The sequence below is a fragment of the Neodiprion lecontei genome, chromosome 2 (genome assembly GCF_021901455.1).
Source record: "Neodiprion lecontei isolate iyNeoLeco1 chromosome 2, iyNeoLeco1.1, whole genome shotgun sequence".
NCBI lineage: Eukaryota > Metazoa > Arthropoda > Insecta > Hymenoptera > Diprionidae > Neodiprion > Neodiprion lecontei.
The window spans coordinates 24,333,870-24,358,986 of NC_060261.1; the positions used below are offsets into that span (position 1 = coordinate 24,333,870).

General features: G+C 35.1%; 3 protein-coding genes across 5 annotated transcripts in view; 1 reads left to right on the top strand and 2 right to left on the bottom strand.

Moving 5' to 3' along the window:
- Nucleotides 1-548: 548 nt before the first annotated feature.
- LOC107222620 (thiamin pyrophosphokinase 1) lies at nucleotides 549-12,603 on the bottom strand. Of its 2 annotated transcripts, none has more exons than XM_046732821.1 (7): nucleotides 12,426-12,603; nucleotides 11,945-12,282; nucleotides 11,568-11,741; nucleotides 5,755-6,017; nucleotides 3,770-3,874; nucleotides 3,351-3,513; nucleotides 549-2,961 (listed from the first exon to the last, which is right to left on the bottom strand). In XM_046732821.1, the coding sequence occupies exons 2-7, from the start codon at nucleotides 11,985-11,987 to the stop codon at nucleotides 2,804-2,806; spliced, it is 906 nt and encodes a 301-aa protein (XP_046588777.1). In that variant the 5' UTR covers nucleotides 11,988-12,282; nucleotides 12,426-12,603; the 3' UTR covers nucleotides 549-2,803. The 2 variants fall into 2 exon arrangements, with proteins under 2 accessions (XP_046588777.1, XP_046588776.1); XM_046732820.1 differs by having other exon boundaries at nucleotides 12,397-12,603.
- Nucleotides 12,604-12,744: 141 nt separating this feature from the next.
- On the top strand, nucleotides 12,745-18,549 carry LOC107222617. Its single transcript, XM_046732819.1, has 4 exons — nucleotides 12,745-13,061; nucleotides 13,180-13,420; nucleotides 15,753-15,890; nucleotides 16,846-18,549. Exons 1-4 carry the CDS (start codon nucleotides 12,825-12,827, stop codon nucleotides 17,757-17,759), a joined length of 1,530 nt encoding a protein of 509 aa, XP_046588775.1. The 5' UTR covers nucleotides 12,745-12,824; the 3' UTR covers nucleotides 17,760-18,549.
- A 943-nt stretch (nucleotides 18,550-19,492) lies between these two features.
- LOC107222618 (putative aminopeptidase-2) overlaps nucleotides 19,493-25,117 on the bottom strand; it is a 37,685-nt gene continuing 32,060 nt past the window's right edge. For both annotated transcript variants that reach the window (XM_046732815.1, XM_015662048.2), the window contains 6 exons: nucleotides 23,973-24,235; nucleotides 23,111-23,766; nucleotides 21,224-21,391; nucleotides 20,467-20,613; nucleotides 20,303-20,381; nucleotides 19,493-20,025 (listed from right to left, as the gene is read on the bottom strand). In XM_046732815.1, coding sequence (XP_046588771.1) covers nucleotides 19,687-20,025; nucleotides 20,303-20,381; nucleotides 20,467-20,613; nucleotides 21,224-21,391; nucleotides 23,111-23,766; nucleotides 23,973-24,235 — 1,652 coding nt within the window. In that variant the 3' untranslated portion in view covers nucleotides 19,493-19,686. The remainder of the gene's footprint in view (nucleotides 20,026-20,302; nucleotides 20,382-20,466; nucleotides 20,614-21,223; nucleotides 21,392-23,110; nucleotides 23,767-23,972; nucleotides 24,236-25,117) is intronic.

Below are 25,117 nucleotides of genomic sequence, written 5' to 3' on the forward strand. Positions count from 1 at the left end.
CTTCTAATTGAAAAAATTAAAAAAACCAATATCATCGTTCACATCGCAGATACGTCATACGTATGATGCTCAAAACAGATTACTTGCCCAAACTTTTTGCCTCTTTTACAAACTATACAATTCTCGCGGATAATCGCATAAAAATTCAATTTCTGTAGATATTCACAGTTTTATTAGTTTTATTGAATCTATATAGCTCTAAACGTTAATGGGAAGAATTCCTGCATACCTATTTTTAAGAGTGCGGCATTTTTAGTCAGATTAGAACAGTATAAAAGAAAAACTTGAATTAAAAAAATTGAGATATTGCTTCGTATATAACTATACGAAGCTTTCAATTTTTGGGCATCTGGCATTTCGAAGCCCTTTATACATCATTTGAACCACGGCTATATTGATGGAGAAAGTCAGACTTCATGGAAAACATGCTTATTCAATACTTTAATGTAACTGCGTGAAGATACAATTAATATGATACACAGAAATCTTTTGCTCCCCCTTGAGGAAAACAGTAGAAATTAATCAAGACAGTTCACATAGGACTAATATTTCACTCGATGATCAGCTGTATTTTCATAAGTAACATACTACATCCAATATACTATGCACCTAACTATCTTGGACGCATTTACGTAGGCATGTACGTGTTTTATCCAATTCTATAAGCGAAATTGTCATACTAATACAGATAGAATCAAAGTTTTAGATAATATTTTTTACGTAGGATACTTCTCAGTATAGGTCGCCGATACGTATCATAATATTTATACCAATTATTCATGTATATTTGACTTACCTTATGTCAGTATTTTCGGAGTATAACAATACTCGCATAAATGTTACTCTGTTTTAAGAATTTATCTCCGTGTAGAAATCTAATTTTGAAGTTATAATTCTTAGTACTTTGCGTTAAGTCACAAAATACTAATCAGAGCATGGTTTCCTAATGCAATTTTTTACGACGTTGACATTACTGTTTCCTACTTACTTTGTTCGCTCAACATAATTGTTATTTTTAGAACGTCGGATATGATTACATAAATGAATAACTATAATTATTTGTACACCTTGCAAAACACAAAAAACAGTGGTTCTCGCCAGATGGTGAGTGAAAATACGAGTGGGTTTGAATGAATAATGAAAACAGAAAATTGTTTGACTGTACACGGACAACTTTCAGTGTAATTGTTGTTGGGGTTACAACTTTAGAAAATTAATTCTTCCTTTATTATTGTAAATTGATATATAAGCCACTGAGACCTATATCACTTCATAAAGTATTGACTTCGGTGTCTTTACATATTTATTTTATTTGATGTAAGATACCAAATTATCAGAATCGAATAACAGCAAAGAATTTTGCTGGATTTACAAACTATTCCAAAAATAATATTTCGGTGAAACAATTATTTACCAGCATCTGCGTGGAAAGTTTGGTTTTCGAAGCCTGTGGGGCGTGGGTAAAGTGCTCCATTTCCACAGAGATCAGTAAAACAACGTTGGCGTATTCCCGCAATTAAAATGTTATATTTTACACGCTTGGGAATTCTTTGGCGCATGCGCAGTTTTACGCTGCAAATTCCATAATAATCGGAAATCGTCCACTAACTGCACTTGTAAAAAAGAATACTATTTAATATAATAATATAACGCAATAACATGTGCCGTAACGCCCAAACTTGATAATGATGGACATTCAATTTTTTTTAAACAATAATCAATGTACACTTAGGGACAATGAATCTGAGACGGATTATTTTTTACACTAGACAATTATGTTGGCAAAACAGAAAAACCTACCGCGCCATAGCCGGCCAAGCGCGAAACTAACTCAATCTCAATAAACTTAACGTAACCCATGACCGTCGAATCTACCATAGAATACCGCGGGGATAATCACTTGATGGATTGACACGTCAATTCTAAGGTTAGATTCGACAGTCATGAGTTAAGTTATCTCAAAGAACATAGACGTACATGGAAGCACAGGTCTCATGGGCCCGCTGAAGCCAGCTCTTGGGATTATCTAAGCGAGTTTGGCGAGTTTATCACCGCAACCGCCGGAAACGCTCGCGGCGTTCCGTTTCCGTGTGCCAGTCGATACGTGCACTACTACATAGCGCCGCTCACATATACGAGCGAGTGGCGACGTCAAGCGTTCATTTGGGGAACTAAATTGTTGGCTTCGACGTTAATACGGGACAGCCTCCTGACATACGCTGCTAAAAGTGGTTCGCAAAATGTCTCTCGATTCTGCCGCCAATTTCCACCACTAGTGGCGCTAGTAGTTGTCTGACAAGCTTGCGCGCGATCAGTGAGCGTGTTAGAAGTCTACTAGCGCCACGTAGAGGAACTAAAAAACGGGCACAAAATGCGTACAATTTTGTAGCATACGAGCAGTGGTGAGTGTCAGGGGGCTGATACGAAACCTGTGCTTCCATATACATCTATGTTCCTTGGGTATGTTTGTTGAGATTGAATTAATTTCGCGCTTGGCCGACTATGGCGCTGTAGGTTTCTGTGTTACCACCATAACTGTCTAGTGTAAAAAAATTAGCCGTCTCAGATTCATTGTCCCCAAGTGTACATAACGTATAATTTTTATGTACAGTAGCCGTAAAGTATTGTATTTATCGAGATATATAAATATATAAATATAGTTTTTTTCTAATGTAAAATATAGATAAAAAGAGATCTTCAATTTACTGCAGCGCTGTACAGTTGACGATAGTATTTGAACAAAGGTTGGAATTCAATTCGAAATTTTTTAACTAAGAAAGATTTTCATTTCCCATCCTGTTGTTCAAGATGGCAGTGCACTTTCGGGACAGATATTTTCTGTAAGTGGTTCAATGTCCATGGACCAGAGCACTGCAGTGTCTGTAGTAACTGTTACTTCAGGGAAGCCAGAATAGGTGTTGGAAGTACTGACGATGTTGCCAAATTCCAGTGTCGCACAATCTGAATAGAAATAGGATTCAAGTTCTCTATTTGGTTAATCAAACCATTTATTTCGAAAATTAAAATCGGATAACTCGTTCATTATGGACCAATCGCTCAGAGAAAAATATACTCTAATTACAGCAAGCTCATAACTCGATATTTTTAAAGCAATACAAAAATAATATGAATGTAATCGATAAAAAGGAATGTGATAAGAAAAGAAATTCACTTAAATTATCACTAAAAACCAGGCAAAGTAAAAGAGTGTTGAGGATGGCCAAAATTTTTTCGAGTGGGGAATGCAAAAGTCTGATAAATAAGCAATGAAAGCGTGCAAGTAATCAAAACGTGATTAGCAATATGCCATTAAAAATAGAATACAAGGTGAATAGAGGATTACTAAGTACCCAAATTCCATTTAAGTCCAGCTGTCGAGATGCTTGTAACTCGAGATCCAATGGGCATCAGAGCACACCATGAATTACGTTGCAGTAATGGTTCAGGTATTGATATCTTGTGAGTCCCAGGCTGTAGAAGCCATGTCAAAGAATCACTGGAAACTTGTATTACCTGAATAAAATAAATATCCTAAGTGAGTTGTAAAAGAGATTATCAATCCATGCTTAATCTGGGCTTTGCACAAAATTATTTTGATTTAATTTCAAATCTTATACGTGCCCATAGGTGTTTCTTTGTTCAGTTATAACTAAACGAAATGAAGAATTATAGAAACGTTTTCAAAGTCAGAATAATGCCTAATACCTTAGTGAATGAATTTGTAGATGAATTTAGATTACTTGTTGATTACAACACATACAACACCTACCTGGGTATCTCCAACAAGCTTTTTACTCTGGAACAACGTGTTGATATTGGCTATTATGTGATCCAATCTTCCAGATGTTTCCGTAAACACGTAAATCCCATCAAGCTGTGAATGTAAATAATTCATTAATTAAAATTCTCAATTGACTTTTAATGGTCGGTTATGTAGTATTCAGGTACATTTCTATGAAATTCGTTAAAGCGGAAATTATGTCATAAATTATATGGATACAGTAACAGGCTTGGCATTAATTATTAAGTTGATGAGTTATCAAGTGTGTTAATCAAGATTAAAAATGTAACTAAATATGTAATGGATTAAACGGAAAAAACTAAAAAATCAGCATAATCAAACTCAAGTTTAAATATAAATCATACATAGTGAACGTGAGATTTAAATTCATTAGCTTTCTCAATTTTTCCGAATTGAGCAAAAGCTAAACAAAGCTAAATTACAGATAGTGAACTATCTGATGTTCAATAATTAGTATTGATGCATGAAACACATTTTCACCATCTTGAATTAATATTTCTACTAACCATAAAAGATTCGTGATAAACTGAATCAATGTATCCGAAGTTTGATGGATTGAGTTTGATCAAAATTTCAACTTTTCTCTTATTTTGCGATCTGATAGTAAACGAACATACGTTAGTGCAATACTTAGCTTCAAGTTTATCATGTTGTGCTTTTAGCAAGATTGCCAAATTTCACTTACTCTGAAGCTTTCATTATTTGAGTTTTCAATCAAGCTCGATCCATTGTACTAGGTACAACTGAGTCAAACCTAAGTCAGGGTGGCCACTCAATTCCGCTCACGGAATTCCCTAACTAAAATCATTATTTTTTCCTGACATTTTGATGCACAATTTGTGCAGAAATCACTAAAAACTATAGTAACCTAGGTAAAGTTATAAAATTTTTTAAAAGTTGTTTAGTTCGTTCATTATGATTTTTGAAAGTTGACCAAAAATGAAAATTTCCATTTCCGTGGTCTTGTTAAGTATATATTTAAGAAGGGGCTCCAAGAAGCGAAATATTTTTAAAGCTATTATTTGAACATTTATGCTGTTTGCAATGAAAATCAAGGTTCCAAGAATTATGACTAATTAACGAATGTGTAACTTTCTGAAAAATGAACTTCAAAATTTTTTTCTAACGGGACATTTTTCTTTCAAGTGTTAAGAATACACCGCAATTTATCCAAATTTTTAAATTGATATTTAATATAGCAAAACAATTATTTTGTGCGGTGTACTGTCTAGACGCGGGGCGTCTATGCCGTAACAGTTGCGCAGAGCACTATGTTCAACGTTAAATTAAAATTACTAATACTGAAGATAGAATTCCGGGTGCTCGTACTTTTTTATTAGAAACTTTCTCCTCTTTAAGAATCTTTTTAAAATTTTCGCTAGCGCTTTTACTTTTTGAGTTACTGCCAAAAAACTAAGACTTTGTTTTTTTTTTTGTTTGTTTTTTAATAATAACAATTGCAACTTTTATCGGCCGAGAAAATAAAAAAAACTTCTTTCTTAGAATCGCATTTCGAATCGAATGAGCAGTCGCTGATATTTTTAGGAGCCTTGGAACAATTTTTCGCAAGAATCACACTTGTGGACTAGACTATTAGGCGTCGGTGAAAGTGCGTCTCCACATGCAGTGACGGCCATAGATAAATCACACCGACGTCTGCTCGTTCTACTGAATTCATGTGACAATCAACAACTAAGCTTATAATCGTCAATAAGAAGAGAAAAAAAATTGTACGATGCGGTGATAGTATCTCAATTTTATGGACAAGGCTTTTGAAATCCATGAGTTGTACAAAAAGTCCCCGACCAACCAAAAAATTCTTTGACATTTCCCTCACTTTTCCCTGATATACAAAATTCCCTGACATTTCCTGATTTTCCCGGTTTTCCAGACGGGTGGCCACCCTGTAATTACACAATCTATACCAAGATTATAAATATGTAGATAGTTACATTTATCTTATTCGCTGTAGTGTAAACACCCAGTTGAAGCAGTGCTTTTGTATAGTCCGTAGCATCTTGATCAGGGGTATTTATCACATGGACCCCTAAGCGTTGCAGCTTGTGAAGCGTTGCTGGTGAAATACTGTCCATGTCGCCAGTGATTAGATCGGGAAGAAATTCTTTGCTCTGGCCATTCATCACTGATTCTCCACGAGAACCAAGGTACATTATCCATTGATCTGTTCCTCCGTCAACGGTAACTGTAGCACGGGCTAGAATTGCGCAAAAGAAAGTAATCAGTTACAACTATTACAGGAATATGAATTACTCATGTTGTGGGAAACACTTCTTGAATTAAGAGCATCACAGTAAAATGCATTTTATAGATGACTTAAGGTTCTGACTATACAATGTTCACGCAAAGCTCAATTTCTACTTGAACACTGCTTAGATTTTATATCCTTTGAATTGCACAACACAGATAGTGCTATTGGGGATGTATAACTTCATGTCGAGTCAATAGATAAGGCAGAAATTTCATAAAATGATTGATAACGTTCAAGTCTAAATTTGATCAAATAAACACATACAGCAAGGCTATTAAACAAATAGATTTGAAGAGCAAAATGCAGTTACTGAAAGATGCATGACTCTTTGCAATTTGTTTGATAAGCCAGTTGAGGAATCATACGAAGGCACCATAAAAATGTTGGAATGCTTAGAAAATATAGTTAAATGCAAAAATTTAACTATAAATATTATAATGATATTTCAAGTAAAAAAAATCGATTCTCAATCATTTGCGGCACCGCGTCTCATATATAAGACACCTGTTTTGAATCGGTTATTCAAGATTTATATTCAATTTTTTAAATACCGCTGTCATTTTTTTATGTAGTTGAACTTCTAAGATGCCAATGTTGCTGGTTTAAGAAGGATTACGGTGATTTCGCGAATATAGTGAGCGCTATAATTAACAAAATTTTGAAAATACCTTTTTTTACAGAATAAATGTCATTGTGGGAAGGTTATGAGGGACTAAAAAAGTGGAACTCAGCAATCTTGGGTTTTTGGAGTCGCTAAAAATGAGCTCAATATAAAAAATTCAAAATTCAAAGTAACAGATTCAATATGGCGGACTGAAAATATAAAAATTAATTCGATTCGCTTGAAATTTGTTACTCCAGGAGTTTTTGAGGTCGCTGAAGACGAATCGGACACCAGAATTTCAAAATTCAAGATGGTGGATCGAATATGGTGGACTGAGAATATAAAAATTGATTTCATTTGCTGATATTAGATCCACCATTTTGAATACTGAAAACTTAGGTACCCAGTTCAAGGAATTTGACTGTAAGACAAAATTCATGCTTCAAAGGGATAAACGGCGATATCCAGTTCACAGCACGCTAGTGAAGTTTTATCTAACCTAATATGATTAAATCAATGATAAAAATAGGATTTCAAGGTGTCGCTTCAACAATTCAATTTTAATTTTTACGCTATCACTGTGAAACATGTATGTTTTGTTTAATGACAGTTCATGGAATTTAAAGCAATCCTAAAGTTGTATGTCACGATCTTCAACCTTATTAAAGTTAATTACTCAAATCGTCAGAGGTTTACTAGTAAGAAATAACAAAAAAAAAAAAGTAAATCACAACTCGAATATCTGTGCTCATTGTCTTGCCGTTTCGTGAGTCTTTAATGGTTGCAATGATGGTTTTTTCGTACATACTTAAGGGGTATGGCCACTGTAAGTTTTTTGAAAAATCGTTTTTTTTTTTATTGGCTTCAAAAATAGTTTAAACCCTCTAGAATAAGGAAAAAAAGGTCCCGTGCGAGAAAAATTTTTTTTTGGCCCCCAAATCATCTTCAAGCGGAAAAACTGTCCTAGATATCGCGATGGATATCGCTGTTTGCACATTCAATGGCGGCCTTACCAACGTCTTGCAAATATTCAAGATGTTGGAGGTGGAAATTGGTGTACAGTTATATAATTTCTGCATCGAAGCCGACGCCAAACGCATTACGCACGCGGAGACATCTCTGAGCGACGCGGCAAAAAGTGCGCGCGCGCTCCAAAAATCCACCAGGAAAGACGAAGAAGACGAAAATTTGGCCATCGAAGGACAAATGTATGGTGCTGGGATTGCAGACTAATGGTAAAATTTTTTTTTACCATCTTTTTTTTATTTTTTCCAATAAAAAACTATTCGCAAAACTTTAAACGCGTTTTTCTCGAAACACGGTTTTTCAAAATGGCACGCAGCATCACTCGAACAATTTTCATTTTTTTTACTTGAAATTTTGACCAGATGTGAACATTAACATTATCTTGAGAATGTCGATCGGGATTTTCAATAACTTTATTTATTGATTTTTTATTAACAAAAAACTAGCCGTTTTTTCGTCAAAAATCAATTTTTTTTTTCCAAACGCACGCAAAATCCACAAAAATTGATAATTTTTAAAATCCGATCGACATTCTCTAGCTATAACCCTCTAGATTGATGGTTTTTTTTTTTTTTGTTCTAGATTCAAAAGTGCACCAGTGGTGCTGCGTGCCGCGGAGCCCTGCAAGCAAAACATGCCCCGGGAAGATAGCTGTGGAACCGCCATTTTGTTTTTTTTTGCTGTAAAAAAATTTGATAATAAAGTTTAATGTATGCCCGATAACACCCTTAAAAGTTTTTTTTCAATTACCTTCAATTTTTGAAGCAAAAAATTCGTGAAAAAACCTTTTTTTTTTGGACCGTTACAGTGACGTTACCCCTTAAGACAATATTTATACAAGTTTTGACCTCATGTTTCATTACATACATTTGCAAGAAATACTTACTTGGCCCTAATCTTATCTGGTGGCAGTTATAATTCCTTTTACAATACTGTTTATAAATTTGTAATCACCTTGTTCAATTTCTGAATACGACAAAGTCACAGAATTATTTATTTCGCTTTATTCAAGCGAAATTAATTATTTATTTGCAAGTTTGATGTACACATGGCAAGTCATTCCATGCTAAATCGTTCGCTCTAAAAACAGTCGGGTTTTCAAATTTTATGAAGATACATGAATATATAGTCTTTGATCCGAGAGAATTCCCCTAATTTTTCCGTCAAATCTAAGTGTCACCATTTTCAGAGTTATGCGCAGTAAAAAATTTTAAACAATAGCAAAATAGCTGCACACTGCAATCTTTCAAGGCTCATACCTCCGAACCTATTTATCGAAGATGGGCTCCAGACAGGACTCACTTAAAAGCTAATAAAAATGCTCTTTAGGACATAAACATGTATATTAATTTCAGTATCCACATAGTCAATCATGTTTTTCCATTGGTATAAGTATTCAAATGAATTTTTCACTATGATCTACACCACTAAAAATTCTCACAAAAATATTGAGCTGTTGTTCATACAATTTTCAACGGAACATGAAATTTTGATGTTGGAGAAACAATGGAGTCTATGTGAAAGAAACAAGGAGCCCAAAAAGCCTTATACCTTATACCTAAGCCTTATACCTAAGAAGCTGAATTTTATACAAGAACTGCAATTGTGTCAGGTATTTGTTGTCGAAATTCATACATTCAGCTTCAACGTCTGCCACCATGAATGCGCTACGCAATCCAAAAAGATTTCTGAGAAATTTGGCAGTTTCATTGTATTGTAAGGGGATTACTTCGTAGCACCACCAACAATATTGTTTTCGTTTGGTTAAGTTATTTTACTGAAACTAAGAGGGAAGTCAAGTATAACAGTTTATTTTTGTCAAAGCGATCAGCAGCACCTTGTCGGACCATGCTTCTCTACTACAATCAGAAAGCGAAATAACTGCGGAAACTTTGTCTTTGACAAAAACATGCACTTATTGTAGTGTTGTAAATAATAAATGATTATTGGGATTAACGAACCCAAACTATTTCAATCATTACTTATGCAAAATTTTCTTTTATATAGGTCACGTCCCGTTAGACTGTATAAAAAGAACGAGATTTCCTCACTTTTCACATACGCCACATTATATATTCATTATAAAAATATCAAGTTTTATATAAATTTGAATGAGGAACATGCAGGTATTTTTCAAAGAATTCCAGGTCGTTTAGTCTATTGTGAAAAAAGCTTTTAAATATTTGTATCAATGAAAAAAGACATATCGTCACGAGAGAACTAGAATTCTACTAGCGTATACTACCATTTGTTAGAAATTTTTGACTATGTAGTTCTCAGAACACTAAGATTCAGAAAAAATCAGGGAAATTCTCACAGGGCAAAGCCAACATATTCACAGGCTTTTATCAAATTTACAAATATTAATGTCAATTTTGCCCTAAAAGTGTGCAATATGATGTGGAATGACTGATGTGCAGTATGATGACAATTCAATAAGATAGCCATAAAATACATAATTCTGGAAAATGTAGAAGAGTTGGAGAATTTTCAATTTTGAAGCCACGGAATTTCACGTACGATGATGGAACTTTCGTGAAAAATAAATATGTCAATGGTAATGAAAGTTTCGCCATCCATACCTTCAAATTTTACCAATTTTGAATGTTGTCAGTTTTAAAAAATTTTAAATCGAAGAGAGGATAAAAATATAAAGTAATACCAACATTTTTTGGTTATGGGAATATAAAATTTCTTTCTCATATTTTACCATTGGTATATAATTTCTGTAGTAGAACAGCTAGGTGGAATATTGAATTTCGTATTTAAAAAATCTAAAAGAATCCGAGATTTGCAAATTTCAGTTCAATTTCTATCGTAGAACAGCTAAATGGAATATTGAATTTCGAATTTAAAAAATCTACAAGAATCCGGGATTTGCAAATTTCAGTTTCTGTAGTCACCTTTCCCAAAAAAAGTTAAAGCTGAAGCTACAATTGCAACTCAAATATTATGGCTTGTGCCTGGATTCAGCTACAGGATTTAATATCCTTTGAAATATGTATGATTTCTTTAATTAAGCAGGCTTGCTGGTCGAATTTCAATAGTATCAATTATATAAAAAGATACTTATACATTGCATATGTATCAAATTAATATATTCATGATGTAAGACGATATTTTGAAAAGTGCAGAAATGGAAAATACGGAAATTACAAACACCAATTCAACTATCGACGCTTCATTTAAAATCGCTTGAATATACTCAAATATTAATAGAATCGTTTGATTTCAGTTAACGATAGCTAATTTTATACAAAATAGTGTTTTCTGAAAAGTCACTGGAATAGGCTATTTTGAGTCATCAATCTTATATTGCCATTTGACGATTATAAGCATTAAAGGTGTAGTAATGAAAAATTAAATATTTAACGATGCTAACACGCTAAGACAAAGCATTTCAGTGAATGTATGGAAAATAATAATATGAATAAAGTGACCCATCACAAAGTTAACTCAAACAAATCTACTAGATTATTAATCACGTTTAAGCGATTTATAAGTAAAACATGGATGAGCTTATGTGTACAATTACAGTATATTAAATTATTTTATTTCTTAAGACTTCTGTAACTTATGAATAGAACAATTTGATAAAGATTTAATGTACAGCTATCTTGTAACAAAATCGATAGCAAGTATCGCTTTGACCAAACAACCTCCTCAAAAAGTGACTTCATCCTCAATGTAGCTTTTGTTCAATTTTATTTGATGCTTCAAACCCTTCCCTGACTTCACTTGGTTCACATGTTATTGTAAATAACAGTAATGCCAAGTTAGATGTAGGCAGAACACAATACTTAACAGAACAATAGTCAAAACGATCATGACAACACCAGTAGCAAAATGCGTAACGAAATTCGAACCTTTTTTCCAAACATTGCGGAGTATGCTACGTTTCAGGCGAATGGGCCTGTTTAAAATAACGACAGCATGACCGTAGGTTGGCGGGCAGGTGAATATATTGAGGGGGTTCCATGTCGTCCAAGATCTGGTTGAAATATTAACTCCCGTCAGGATTGGAACAGATTCTTCCGAAGCTAGAAATGTGTTAATGCGAAGTTAAGATAATCGCCAGAGTATATCCATAGCACCATGCGCCGTCCACCAATATATTATATCTGTACTACACAACACGCAGAATTGATAATTACGGTAAGATCATGCGTTGAATGCTACACCTGCGAACACGTCTCATAACGGTGACAATTGGCAAATTAAAATAGATCAATCTCTAACATACATTCACCACCATTCCCGATGGCTGCTTCTGATTGCGTGTTCATTTTCGGTTAATATTCATTTCTAATATCATAACGATAGTAGTTAAGGCTGACCCGGTCACTTACTAGTACAACTCGGAACAAATAACACAAGGCTGGCCGCTTGCGGACTGACAGAAATTCCTCAAACGATTATGTCACTCGGTCACACACGGTACATCGCAAAAAATTACTACCATGTTTATTTGATCTTGATTGTTGGTATGTTTTGAGGGTTATTCACCAGCGTACAGTTATCAAAAGTCAAAACATAACTTCACAATCTAAGACGTGGTGTAAGAGATTTAGGTTGCGTTGACTGAAATATATAAAAAGACTGCTGGCCGAAGCGGATTTTCACGGGCAGCAAAATACTGCGACAACAAGTTGAACACGTGGTTCATCAGTGGATCTCATTTCTGTTAATATTCACTTGCGATTCGTGAGTTTCGTAGTTCTGACCAGTTCTGACAGAGAGAAACCTTCTGACCCATGGTTTCGACCCATAGACTTTTTCGACCTCCCCAGAAGACCGTGCATACAGGGCTGAGTTCAGAAGCCTTACTCGAGTGATTCGAGTATCATTGTGTCTTTGTTTAATCTCATGTGTCAGACAGAGACAGTACGATATCCGAGTTCACTCGGGTAAGGTTTCTGAACTCAGCCCAGGTCTTGCAAGCAACTGAAATTTGAGTGGTGGGGGTAGCCGGGTTATTGTCCAGATTTTTTTTGCCACTACTGGCCGCTACGCGGCGCTGTCAGTCATTCATAGACATATATGAGTGAAGTTACTACAACGTAAGGTTATATTCGAATAGCATATGACTGTGATTAAAATTAATAACACGAGAGATAAATGCAATGACGACTAATTCCTGTGCGGTTCCGACCTGCAACACGGGGCGAAAATCAGTGAAAGAGAAGTGCTCCGTGTTCAAAGTTCCATCGAAGCGTGAACTGCGTGAAAAATGGATTGCTGCGATTCCAGGAATTTTTGACCTAAAGTCGTCACAATTTGTTTGTGAAAAACATTTTCCGGAGCGATTCATCAGACGGAAGTGGATAAAATATGACGCAAACGGTCGGATTGTCGCAGAAGTAAGTTTATTCGTTGCATTTTTTCCCATAGTTGTAATCAATATGAGTTTTAATAATAATTTTTGTGACTTAGCATTGATTTTTTTTAAATTGAATATGACAATGACTGCTTTTTAAGGCGCCGTATTCCCGTGTTCGCCTCGACCCTTCGGCAGTGCCTTCTGAATTTGACAACATCAATGAAGTGGGCAATGTCAATGTTGCCGATGGCTTCATCGAACGACACAATAGGAAGGAGCACAATTATTGTGTTACGAAAGAGACTCCAACGTTTGAAGCGGAGAGTACACCGGTTGGCGTAGCAATTGAAACTCCGTCATCTTCAGATCACGACTCCATTGAAAGATCTTCCATACAAGGTATAAATATATTATACATAATATGCTTATGAAAATGTACTCTTAAATTTATAATTATATGAAATACCATGACACGAAAACTTGAAGGGGGTGGCTATACTCAGCGATGATGCCCATGTTAAAGGCGCAGGAAATTTTAAAAAGCTTGGAATTTAATAAAATTTTGTGAGCATATTCTTTAGTATTAAATATGAAAATACCATTTTTTTATGTTTTTTTTCTACATAGTTCTTGAGTAGTTAAATACTAAAGTTCACGTGTATAAGCATATGAGGCAATCCACGTCATTTGCTCAGCCGTGACCCTGACCATTTTTAATTTTTTTGATTTTTTTTCATAAAATAGCATCCTATGCAAAGAGTATCCTCATTTTTCTTAGATTTTTATCGCCTGTATTTCAGAACTTACAATTGTTCGAAAAATATGGATTGCAGAAAGTTCGGAAACGTTCTAACGCCGATATCTCTTAAATTTATCGATATATCGAAAAATGCCTGCACATCAATTTTTTTCATATAAGTTCACACTGTCGTAAAAAAAAAGGAAAAAATTGTTAAATCATCGTTGTCAATATTTTTTCAGCGTGTAAAGTGAAAACTATTTTTTTTAAAGATGATGGCCATTTTTTTTTTCTCAAAAAATTCTCTTAAATAATATGATGAATTATATGAATTTTAACGCTGGTCCCATCATGAGCCCATTTTTTCTTCCATGTAAAAAAAAAGTAAATTCCATTTTTTAACGAAAATTTTGAGTGTTTCGTATGAATTACTAATAATTTTTATTACTCATAATACTCATAAGTAATAATTATTGTACTCATTTACAATTGCTAATTTCAGGGATAATTTTACAATTAGTAGCCCGATCTAATATGTTGAGGATTATTTTTCAATTACTTTCCTAGAAGAAATACTAAAAATTATGCATTATGGGAGAATATATGAATGAAACACTAGGTAGATATTTTTTATCTTGAGAGAGTTAGATATTTATTTTCTTACTCGTTTGAAAATTTTAGACAATCGAAGCTGATCAGATTTTGAAAAATCTTTTACTCTCAAGGCACCATCACTATCAGTCACAACACAGTGCAATTTTTGAGTACCTGTCATGGTTTTTACCCGTTTATACGGGTCACTTAGTTTTTGCGCTACGTTTTGATAGGCTTCTGATGACGCGAATTTTGCGGTTATATTGGGCAAGTTATTTGTCTGAGCTGCCCACTCATACAGATCGAACGAAGTCGTTATCTGTTTATGCATCGGTAATTGGAAACTTGCAGGTGCAGCCTTGAGAGTAAAAGATTTTTCAAAATCTGATCAGTTTCGATTGTGTAAAATTTTTATATGAGTGAAAAAATGAATATCTATCTCTCTCAAGATAAAAAATATCTACCTAGTGTTTCATTCATATATTCTCCCATAATGCATAATTTTTATTATTTCTTCTAGGAAAGTAATTGAAAAATAATCCTCAACATATTAGATCGGGCTACTAATTGTAAAATTATCGCTATAATTACTAATTGTAAATGAGTACAATAATTATTACTTACGAGTATTATTAGTAATAAAAATTATTAGTAATTCATACGAAACACTCAAAATTTTCGGAAAAAGAATGGAATTTATTTTTAAAAAAATAGAAGAAAAAATGGGCTCATGATGGGACCGGCGTTAAAATTTACATAATTCATCATATTATTTAAGAGAATTTTTTGAGAAAAAAAAATGGTTATCATCTTTGAAAAAAATAGTTTTCACTTTGTACGCTGAAAAAATATTGACAATGATGATTTAAAAATTTTTTCCTCTGTTTTTATGAAAGTGTGAACTAATATGAAAAAAATTGATGTGCAGGCATTTTTCGATATATCGATAAATTAAAGAGATATCGGCATTAGAACGTTTCCGAACTTTCTGAAATCCAGATGTTTCGAAAAATTGTAACTTCTGAAATATATGCGATAAAAATTTTTAAAAAATGAGGATACTCCTTGCATAGGATGCTATTATAGAAAAAAGATCAACAAAATTAAAAATGGTCAGGGTCACGGCCGAGCGAAATGACGGTATATAACTAACATATATGTATACAGATATACATTTCATGTAACTCTAATTACTCAATAACTATGTAGAAATTAAAAAAAAAATGGTGTCTCCATAATTGATGCTAAAGAATGTTATCATCAAATTTTATTAACTTTCTACAAAATCCCTAACATAAAGAAATGGTTCAAATGCGAATGAACTCGTAATAATATGACTTACAATTCTAATAGATATAAAGGTGGATGAGTATATAAACATTTGCTTTATTTTCACAGATGTTTCAACCAACGAAATGGCATTGGATCCTGTAATGAATGATTCGGCTGAGCCGATGCAGGATGAACCAATACAAGATGATCGCGCCCCCGAAACGAGTGGCTGCAAATTTAACTTTTCAGAAGTTACCTTAAGCTGTAAGTATTTCCAGTTAACTGAACTGTAAAATAAGTAAGTTAATTAAGTCCAGTGGATATTGTGTGCGTTCTAATGTGCTATGAAAGAACCCCTCTTAATTATGAGTGAGTCGAACCGTTTCAATAAAAAATTCGCCATGCTATGAACATCAGTGACCAACAGTAATATCGTCTAATACTTTTTGACAAATTATTTAAACATATAATTATTCAACAATTAATCTGTCAATTTTTCTATACTATAATCGAGTGTAGTGATTTTTTAGAAAGCTAATGAATTTGAAAACAAAATCATAAGCGATGGAAAAAATTACCGTACTCGACTAGTGTGATAAGGACAAGAAAAACTAACAGATTAATTGTTGAATAATTTATAATTTCAATAATTCATCAAAAACTATTGAACCATATTATTGTTGATTATTGTTCAGAACATGCCAAATGTTACTGGTTTTTATCAGATTTTCAGTGAATCGCGTAGTACGATAATTCTTCCAATTAGATACAATTGTTGGCTGGAACTATTTGACTCGTACATCCTTAACCCTAGACTGGTCTCCCTGTGAGCGTGACGCCGCGCTTCGCTGTTTTTTTCAATGAACAATCGGTTAATTGGAAAATTTTGAAAAAAATTTGACTTTTATCGTTGAAATGTTTCAGAAACTATTATTTTTTTTAATTATGTATCCTGCGAATTTTGAAGAGAATTAAAATAAATTCTAGGAACTGATAACATTTTTCCGATGCTAAATGGAATTATCCGGTGAGCGACGTTGCCGAAAACACGCTGAACGCGCTTGGGCAGTGTAGAGGGGATTTGGCACCGTCGCAGCCAATATAATACGGCGGCGAATTCCTCATCACCTGACCAAAATCGTTAGGTCGCTTATGGTGACCAGTCTAGGGTTAAATGTGTCAATTATTCCGGAATTTCAGTTTATTTCTGTTTGTACAGGTACTACTGAAGGGAGGACTGAATCCATCTTGATACCGAAGCCGTGGACTGTTAGTGAATTGAGCACAGATAACGCGGCTGTTCTTTTTTCATACGTTACACCTAAGGTCGATAACGGCGAAAATGTACCGGTGATACAAAGACTGGTCAAGCTGGACCCCAACAAACAGCTGCGTTATTTTGTATACGGGCGTGTCGTGCACGAATGTAAACTCCTGCAAGTCTTGGATAGCATTGATTTACTACCGCAAGCTTTGGAGAACTTCAAGAATATGAATTTGTGCAATGGTCTTGGCTCTATCAACGAGCATCATCTGTCATTAAACAGTGTCTTCAAAGATGGCGTCGACCATTGGCGTGACCGAGATTGCACTTTGATCTCGAAATGGAAAAGATGTGCTTGCTGCATTAAAATGAGGGCTGTAGTCCTAAAGAGAGAATCGAGATCAAAAACGGAAAAATCGTTGAAACGCGTCCATCAAGCTTCCAACCCTATTGACCAAAGGAAGATAAACGCATTGCGGAAAAGAAATGAACGTATCAGACGAATTCAGCAAAGAACCCGTAAACGTATCCACCTATTGGAGAGAAGTTTGAAAGAAAAAGCTGCTGAAATTGCTCTCATTCGTAATCAAACTTTAATCAATAGATGCTCAAAACTAAAAATTCCAACCACTCAACAGACTGCACTTCAGGAAATAATTGCGGCTGCAGGGAAGAACGGCAAGAATCGTCGATACGGGGAACAGTGGATCATGCTTTGTTTATTGATGAATATAAGGTCGCCGAGTTTTTACGAATACCTTCGCAACAACAATGTTCTGCCACTGCCTTGTTCTCGAACCATCCGCGATTATTTTTCACTGGTCGACCTGAAGTGTGGTTTCGATAAAGACTTCGCCAAATTGCTTTAAAAACATTTCGATAAAAAAACGCCTTTGCAACGACATGGGGTGATTTTCCTGAATGAAATCAGCTTGAGGAACTCAGTGGACGTATCTTCAAAAGATTTCAGTTACGTCGGGTTAATTGACTTTGGTGACGATGGTCTGCAGTCTGTTAACATTGAAGATCAAGCGGCACATGGGCTAGTCATCATGTTTCAACCTCTTGCGGATTCATATACACAACCAGTTGCAGTTTTTTCATCGAAAAATTCGGTCAAGGGTGAAGAACTCGCGAAGCTGGTCATTAAAGCCATCGAATATTTGGAGAAAGCTGGTGCGAAAATTCATGGGGTCGTCGTCGACGGTGCAGCAACAAACGTCAAGATGTGGTCAGTATTGGGTGTCTCAGGTTCGATGGAGGATACAAAGACCTGGTTCACGTACCCCGTTGATGAAAAACGAAAAGTTTTCGTATTCTCTGATGCACCTCACGTTATTAAAAATATTCGGAACAGGCTTTATAACAGAAAAAAGTGGCAGGTAAATATCTATTGTAATGGACTTTCCACTACATCTATAAAATAACATAATACAAAAATACAACGAAGGATATAGTTAAACGGGACTGATTATTTAGTTTATTTCAATTCAACTTTTTATTTTTAAGCAAGTCTTACTTCTTATGCACAATGTAAATGTAAACTGGAACTAAATTATTTTAAATCATCTCTCATCTGCGAATATATTTAAATAAGGTTTAATTATTTTTTCCAAAGGTCACTGGTGTTAGTACACTGGGAGAAATTTTTAGTTCTGGTTACCGTTCAGTCCTTAATTATTTAAATTTTTTACCACAATCAAAAAATATAGTTCTAGGTACAAAACGAAAATTAGTTTTGTAGCTGTCACCAGAAAGTCTGGTATCTGTTACTATACTTTCTCATTATGATCACTGTTACTATATTTTCTTGTAAAAAAGTACAGTAAACCGACAAACTAATTTTGCGTTGCAATTACCAAAAAACGATCGACAATAGCGCAAAATGTTTACATGTACCTGGTTTTTCGTAATTCCAATAATATTTAAACACCTTTTTTTAACGATACCTGTCTTACTGAGTTTTTCTAATTATTATAACAAATGAAATTTTTCTCGGTGTAGTAATATAATTTTCGGCAACCACATTAATAGTTATATCTAAGATGTTGTTTTGTTGAATTTAATATTTTGCTTTATTTTTTTTTTATTTAATTTTCGTTTGTCAGATGACGTGCCATTTAAATGATTCACATCGCCAACTCGGAGAGAAAATTCGGAATGATTTACGTCGATACGTTTTGATTGTATTTGCTTCAATCACATTGATGCGCCAGCCTCGACGATCGACGCGTCATACTTCAATAGATTGGAGCTCTAACTCGGCGAATTGGCAAAACTCACTCCAATATGTTGTATGACGCATCGATCGTTGAGGTGTGGCATGTCGATCGTTGAGATCTGGCGCGTCGATGCTCCGTTGAAGTACTCCACCTTTATTATTCACCTATTTTCCGTCAATCATTTACTTCTCTTACCTCGACAAGGAGTTGACATTAGTTATTCCAAAGTACCTGACGTGGAACACTTTAAATTTTTCGTGAACGGGGATAATTATCCACTTATTAATATTTGTGAAATTGATATTTGAGTACTCTTCATGAAATTAAAATTCTAGGTCTTGTAACCAAACTTGTTCGTAAGGAAGGTAATGAATGAGTGATTCAAAGAGGAAGGGGACTTCTCTGTGTTTATTTTGACGTCGCAGTTATACAAACGACATGGTTCAATTTATCAATTTAAATCTGTCGCAATATACGAAGGTCACACTATGTTAATTTGCTTATACAAATATTAATTTCTTAATATATTTTTAAATTGTACCAGAGATACTCATTGTCAGTGCTGTCACGAAATTTATATATGGCTAAGGGAGCCAACATAGAATTCATGGAGCGAAAATGTCAAGATTAACACTACGGTGATGGTAATGATATTAACACTTGGCGTTGCACCTCCACTGTCCAGATATTCTGTAGTTGTAACTTCAGTAATCTCTGTTGTTGTTGATGATGATCCTTCAGATGGCGATTCTGTCGTTACGTCGTCCTCAAATTGAGTCTCCAGCCAGGCAATTATAGCTGGAGAGTTTTCTTCATACCAGTTGAGGTTCGACTTTGCGCTGTTCACGTATGAAACGAGTGCCGTCAAGTTCTCCGCAACAACTTCCGTATTAACAGTAACGAAAGTTTCAAACTACATGAACAATAAGAAGCATCATTCAGTTACAAGTTTAAATCACGCGATACTTAAGGTCATGTAGTATTCCTACCCTTACCGACAGAGTAAACTCACCGGTTTTTTTTCCCCACATTAAATAAACATAGGGTGAGTTTGCTCGGTCGGTAAAGGTAGGAGTATTACATGACCTTAACATTGAAGTCTAGAGGCTACCGGGACTTTTCGTTCTTGGTTCCAAATAATTAATACACGTCTGAATAACGTCCATGTTTAAAAAATATGTAATACGTACAGTTGCAATTTGCTCTTCAGTTGACAATCGAGTTGCTACGCCGGAGAATACAGAGGCCACACTGCTCCAGTTTTCGTAACTTTAACAAAATGAAATTGAAAAAAATCGGCAAATGGAAGCAAGATTCTAAGAATACAAATAAAAAGAATTTCAAAAGAACTTACTATTCGTACATATCGTTATAGTGGTCAATAATGAAATCCAAAGTCAGCTCCAAGCCGATTTGACCTGAGCCGTACACGGAAGAGAAAACGGTCGAACTATCTTGTTTTCGAATACCATGATCTGTTGATATTCCGTAGTGAAGGTAGCTGCGAATAATTTGAACGAATTTGACTTTGACATTTTTCTGTAAAAATTGAGGAAAGGCGCTACTTATAATTTTCAAAACTCTTTTTCAACTTCGCTCACTGCGCGGCTGTTACTGAAAATGTTGCTATGTAAGCGAACTTCAGTTAGGCATTTCAGAAATAGTCTTATCGATTACAGTGGAATGATCAAGATGTCAATCATGTGAGTTCATGCGATGGTCAACTTATAATTGCTATTGTTACTATTTTTATCTCGTTCCTATTTATATCATAACCATGAAATCCCTTTTCCGTTGCTAATTAATTGAACTAATTTACCAAATTCGGTGAACTACGCAGCTTCTAAATTCGTGCAATTTATGATCGACAGTATAACGATTAATAACAATCCAATAAAAATATCACTGTCCCAAAAAATACCGATACTGAAAGAAAAAATGTGGTCGAATTTTGCGAGTAATTAAAAATTACACGTAGACTGCAGCATACATGCACACACAATAATAATTAATAGAATGAACAATAAAATTAGTTGAGAATAGAGTGACTATTATTAGTCTACATCCGCATGAAAAATACAAAAAAAACTAAAAAGTATACTGTAACTCACTTGGATAAGATAGTTGTGTTGGTGGTACATCCAAGGGCGTTTAAAATGACAACTTGTTCGGACCCGAAGTTTGTTGTTCCGTATTGTTCCCATAGGAAATCCCAGTCTTCGTAAGTTCCATACTTGAGAGCTGTACAATAAACAGCTGGTCGAATGTTTGGCGTTATCCTAAAACAAATAAGGACATTGTAAATTGATCAGCACATATTTTGCATATTCTCTGCCAATTTCTACAATTTCACGCATCTATTTTTCCTTATTTTCTCTGCAACTTTGTAATTGTTCTCACAATTGTCTGGAAATATCGAAAAGTGATTGACGTTAATCGGATACTAATGACCTCCTTTTAAGCGAAATCATCTGCATTTGCCCGTTAAGGTCACGTAGTATTTTTACCCTTACCAACCGAGCAAACTCACCCTGTTTCTACCTATATTAAATAAACAAACAAACGGAAAGGGTTAAAATTTCGACAGTGCATCGTTGTTTTGTAGCGGAATACAGGAAAATTACTCAAACCACAAAAATTGTCAAATTATAATGTGTGGTTTATTTAATACAGGAAGAAAAAGGGTGAGTTTGCTCGATTAGTAATGGTAGGAGTACTACATGACCTTAAATTATTCTCGATTCCTTCGATTCTTATAGCAATTTTTCACACAATTTTCTAATAGTCTCTGCACATTTTTTTTACGATATATCTGTAACTGAAATACTTTGTATTTGTCTGTCGAATTTTTCCCGGCTTATCTGAATGGTTTTACGTTATTCTTCAACTGTACGTGAATTTTTGCACTTTCCCAACACAATTGTATGTCGAATAAATAAAATTGCTTTGTTGGCGGGAAACTTTTTTTGAATTACTTTGAAAATTTGTGCTGAAAATCTTTGCAAACTTTTTTGAACAATTTTCTATTATCTAACATCATCAGAGTTTTGAAGAAAATATAATTCTGAAAGTCTCTGAAAACCTTTGCATGACTCTGAATTATCAATCTCAGTATATGCATTTTACGTCGTTTCACAAAATTTTTATGAATTTCTACGAAAATCTCGCGAAGACTACAGAAATATGCACAGATTTCCAGAGGTATTCATACGTTTGAAAGAAGAATAGACATAGAGTCGAACACTTGCAGAGATCTATAGAAGAATTATGCAGCGTGCAAAAAATTTACGAACAAAATGAGGAATCGATAAAAGAAACTCAGCGAAATGTTGTGATCTTCAGAAATTTTCAGTACAACATTTTAATGCATCGGCACATGTTTCGAAGTAATAAAATTTGCAAAAAAATGTTATTTTTCCAGACAAATATGTTCATCAGGGTATACGTACGATACTCGAATAAGGAAATTCCAGGAGATAAATATTTCATCAATTTGGATTTATATACGCTTAGACGAATACAATTCTTATACAGTCTGAGTTTGCATGGCATCGAAAATTACGCGTATGTCGTCCAAATCGTTGTTAGCCCAAGTACCCAAATACGGCTACTACGGACCAGACAGTATTTAAATTATTGCCGGCGAAGGAGTCGATGTAAATGGCTATAGATGAATGAATGAATGAATTAATTAAATGGCAACTACCAAGCCGATCCCATGTGTATGCTAGTCCCATGTTTATCTTACGTCTCATGGCCTTTTATGCTCAACAAATATCAACGCGCATGCCAGTCAAGTATGCAGTTCATTGGGTTGCTATAATTTGTGACCTAACTCTTATTTTTTTTATATTATGGAAAACATTAACATATGAATACATATGTGCTACTATTTGTAACTACGTTCTTAGGAACAACTTTTTAGGTCATAATTTTTTGAGTTGTTCTGAATTTCATTTTTCAACGTTCTGGAAAATGTACACTCAAGGGATATTTACCATTGCGAGTTGTCGTTGCGCCAATTGGCAAACAGAGTTTGCGCTTGTTCGATGCAGTCTGTGTGGCCGTAATTGCAAGCCGAGGTTGCGATCAGCTGTCTGTTTAGTTCATTCAATTGGCCTTCCCCATCAACGTCGCTCAAGCCAACATATTCGTAAACTTCGTCTATAACATTCAGAACGTACTCGTCGAAGCGCTCTTTGATACTTTGCCCTATGAAACGTCGGTTCAAAAATGCAATCCCGTTGAAAAATGCTTTCCAGGGAAGATGATTGGTTTCCTGCTTCAAGTACAGAGTCGCTTCAAGCGCTAAACTGTATTCCACGTATCCGGATCGCGCCAAATTTAGAAGGTCATCAATGATCTGTGCCCGATTTAACTCATGTATTTTTTCGAATTCGCTGCTTTGCAGGCCTGAAATTATCCGCGACCATGAATCTTTATCGTAGTTCACGCGATAATAGCCAACTTCTTGGACGTTCAGGATAAGCCATTCGTCTGCGATTCCCAAGTTTATGGATGTAGAACTTTCGCCAAACCAAAGTTTGGGCGAGGTTGATTCAAAGTCTGCATCGGACTCGGTGGTGTATGTGACTGGTATCCAAAAAGTGTAGTTCGTAACCGAGGTCGAAGTTCGATTTAGTAAGAATCTTTCCTGTGAACGAAAAAACATTGAACAATATCATAGATGGAGAGAAAAACGACAGCGATAGCTAAGGGTATGTATAAATATATGTAGCTGTTTTGATCAGTGCAAAAGCTTTGAGATGAATGTCCATGATTTTTAGTTCACAAAGGATTACAATGACGCCTTTATAACTGTGGTGGTAAAAAAACAATAAGTCAAATTACACCCTGTACCTGCGTGAGAGTAACAACACCAGACGAAAGACTCGCATTGACAACTGGGTATCCAGACTGTGTCACCCAGCTGTCCATTAAAGTCTTGACCGTCTGGCCCACCGTGTCAAGTGTACCGTTTTGGTCCACTTGGGTCTGAATGGCAGCCCAAAGTTTGTCAGGATTCGACGTGTTGTACTGATTTTCTTCAAGGTAATTGTGCAGGGCGCTAGCAAAGAGTGTCGCACCAAAACTGTGCTGCATCATCCGGATGACGCTAGCAGCTGTACAAACAAACATAATTAGAAAATCGAGCGAACTTACTCAAATGAAAGTCAAATGAAATTGTATGAGCTGCCTCGTTCAAACAGATCAAATTAGAAGTGCTGCTGGTCACTGCTTATCCCGTAAGAGGATTGTAAGTTCCAAAGTTTTTGTGAACCGTCACTAAGTGCCTGCTCTCGGTTTGCTGTTAAATATTGAAGCTACTACATTGCAATATAGTGAATTTGGGACGATCGATTTTATCTTTTTGGATAAGTTCTTAATCTATTCGGACGAAACAGCTCGTAAAATTTCCATCGAGCTTCACTAAGGGGACATTAATTGATTACTTTTTTGAACTTGTAAGACCCCCTACCCACACGTAGAAGATCGACAGATTTTTTTTTTTTTGAATTTGCAGATCGTCTGATTATACTTCTCTGCTTTGTCCTCCAGATCACACTGATAGATTTTTAAAGTGAGCCACGATTTGTTCATTTATGTTTTTCAATATTGTACTTACTTGAAGCTTTACTGTTCACTCAGTCTGTGAATTTATATATGCTTGGATATTTTATTTTCCTTTGTGTGTCATACCTTAGATATATGCAATAGATAACTAGTTGTAACATAGCGTTTTACTCTTGGATCATTTCCTGTAGCGCCATAGATGCGAAGTTTTGCCTGCGGGTTATTGGTCTGTCTCAAAATTGAGCAGACACTTGAGTTTTTCGACCCACCCGCTGCTTTTCTGTAGGTCTCCACGTTGGCTCCATTCTGGGCTGCGCCTGATGCAGAAACATGGCGAGTGCAATGTGCAGTGAAGATTATGGTATCTGCTCCACTTTATTCTGGTATTTGTGTGATTCACTGGTTGATCGATTGTGATATCGTGGCATGAT

Excerpts from the sequence above, each read along its gene's own strand:
- LOC107222620 (XM_046732821.1), bottom strand. The coding sequence starts at position 11,987 with ATGAACACGCAATCAGAAGCAGCCATCGGGAATGGTGGTGAAT. Across the intron at positions 6,018-11,567 it reads CCGCAATGTTTGGAAAAAAG|CCCGTGCTACAGTTACCGTT; the intron begins GTTCGAATTTCG and ends GCGCAATTCTAG. Across the intron at positions 3,875-5,754 it reads CTACAGCGAATAAGATAAAT|CTTGATGGGATTTACGTGTT; the intron begins GTAACTATCTAC and ends TTACATTCACAG.
- LOC107222617 (XM_046732819.1), top strand. The coding sequence starts at position 12,825 with ATGACGACTAATTCCTGTGCGGTTCCGACCTGCAACACGGGGCGAAAA. Across the intron at positions 13,062-13,179 it reads ACGGTCGGATTGTCGCAGAA|GCGCCGTATTCCCGTGTTCG; the intron begins GTAAGTTTATTC and ends CTGCTTTTTAAG. Across the intron at positions 13,421-15,752 it reads TGAAAGATCTTCCATACAAG|ATGTTTCAACCAACGAAATG; the intron begins GTATAAATATAT and ends TTATTTTCACAG.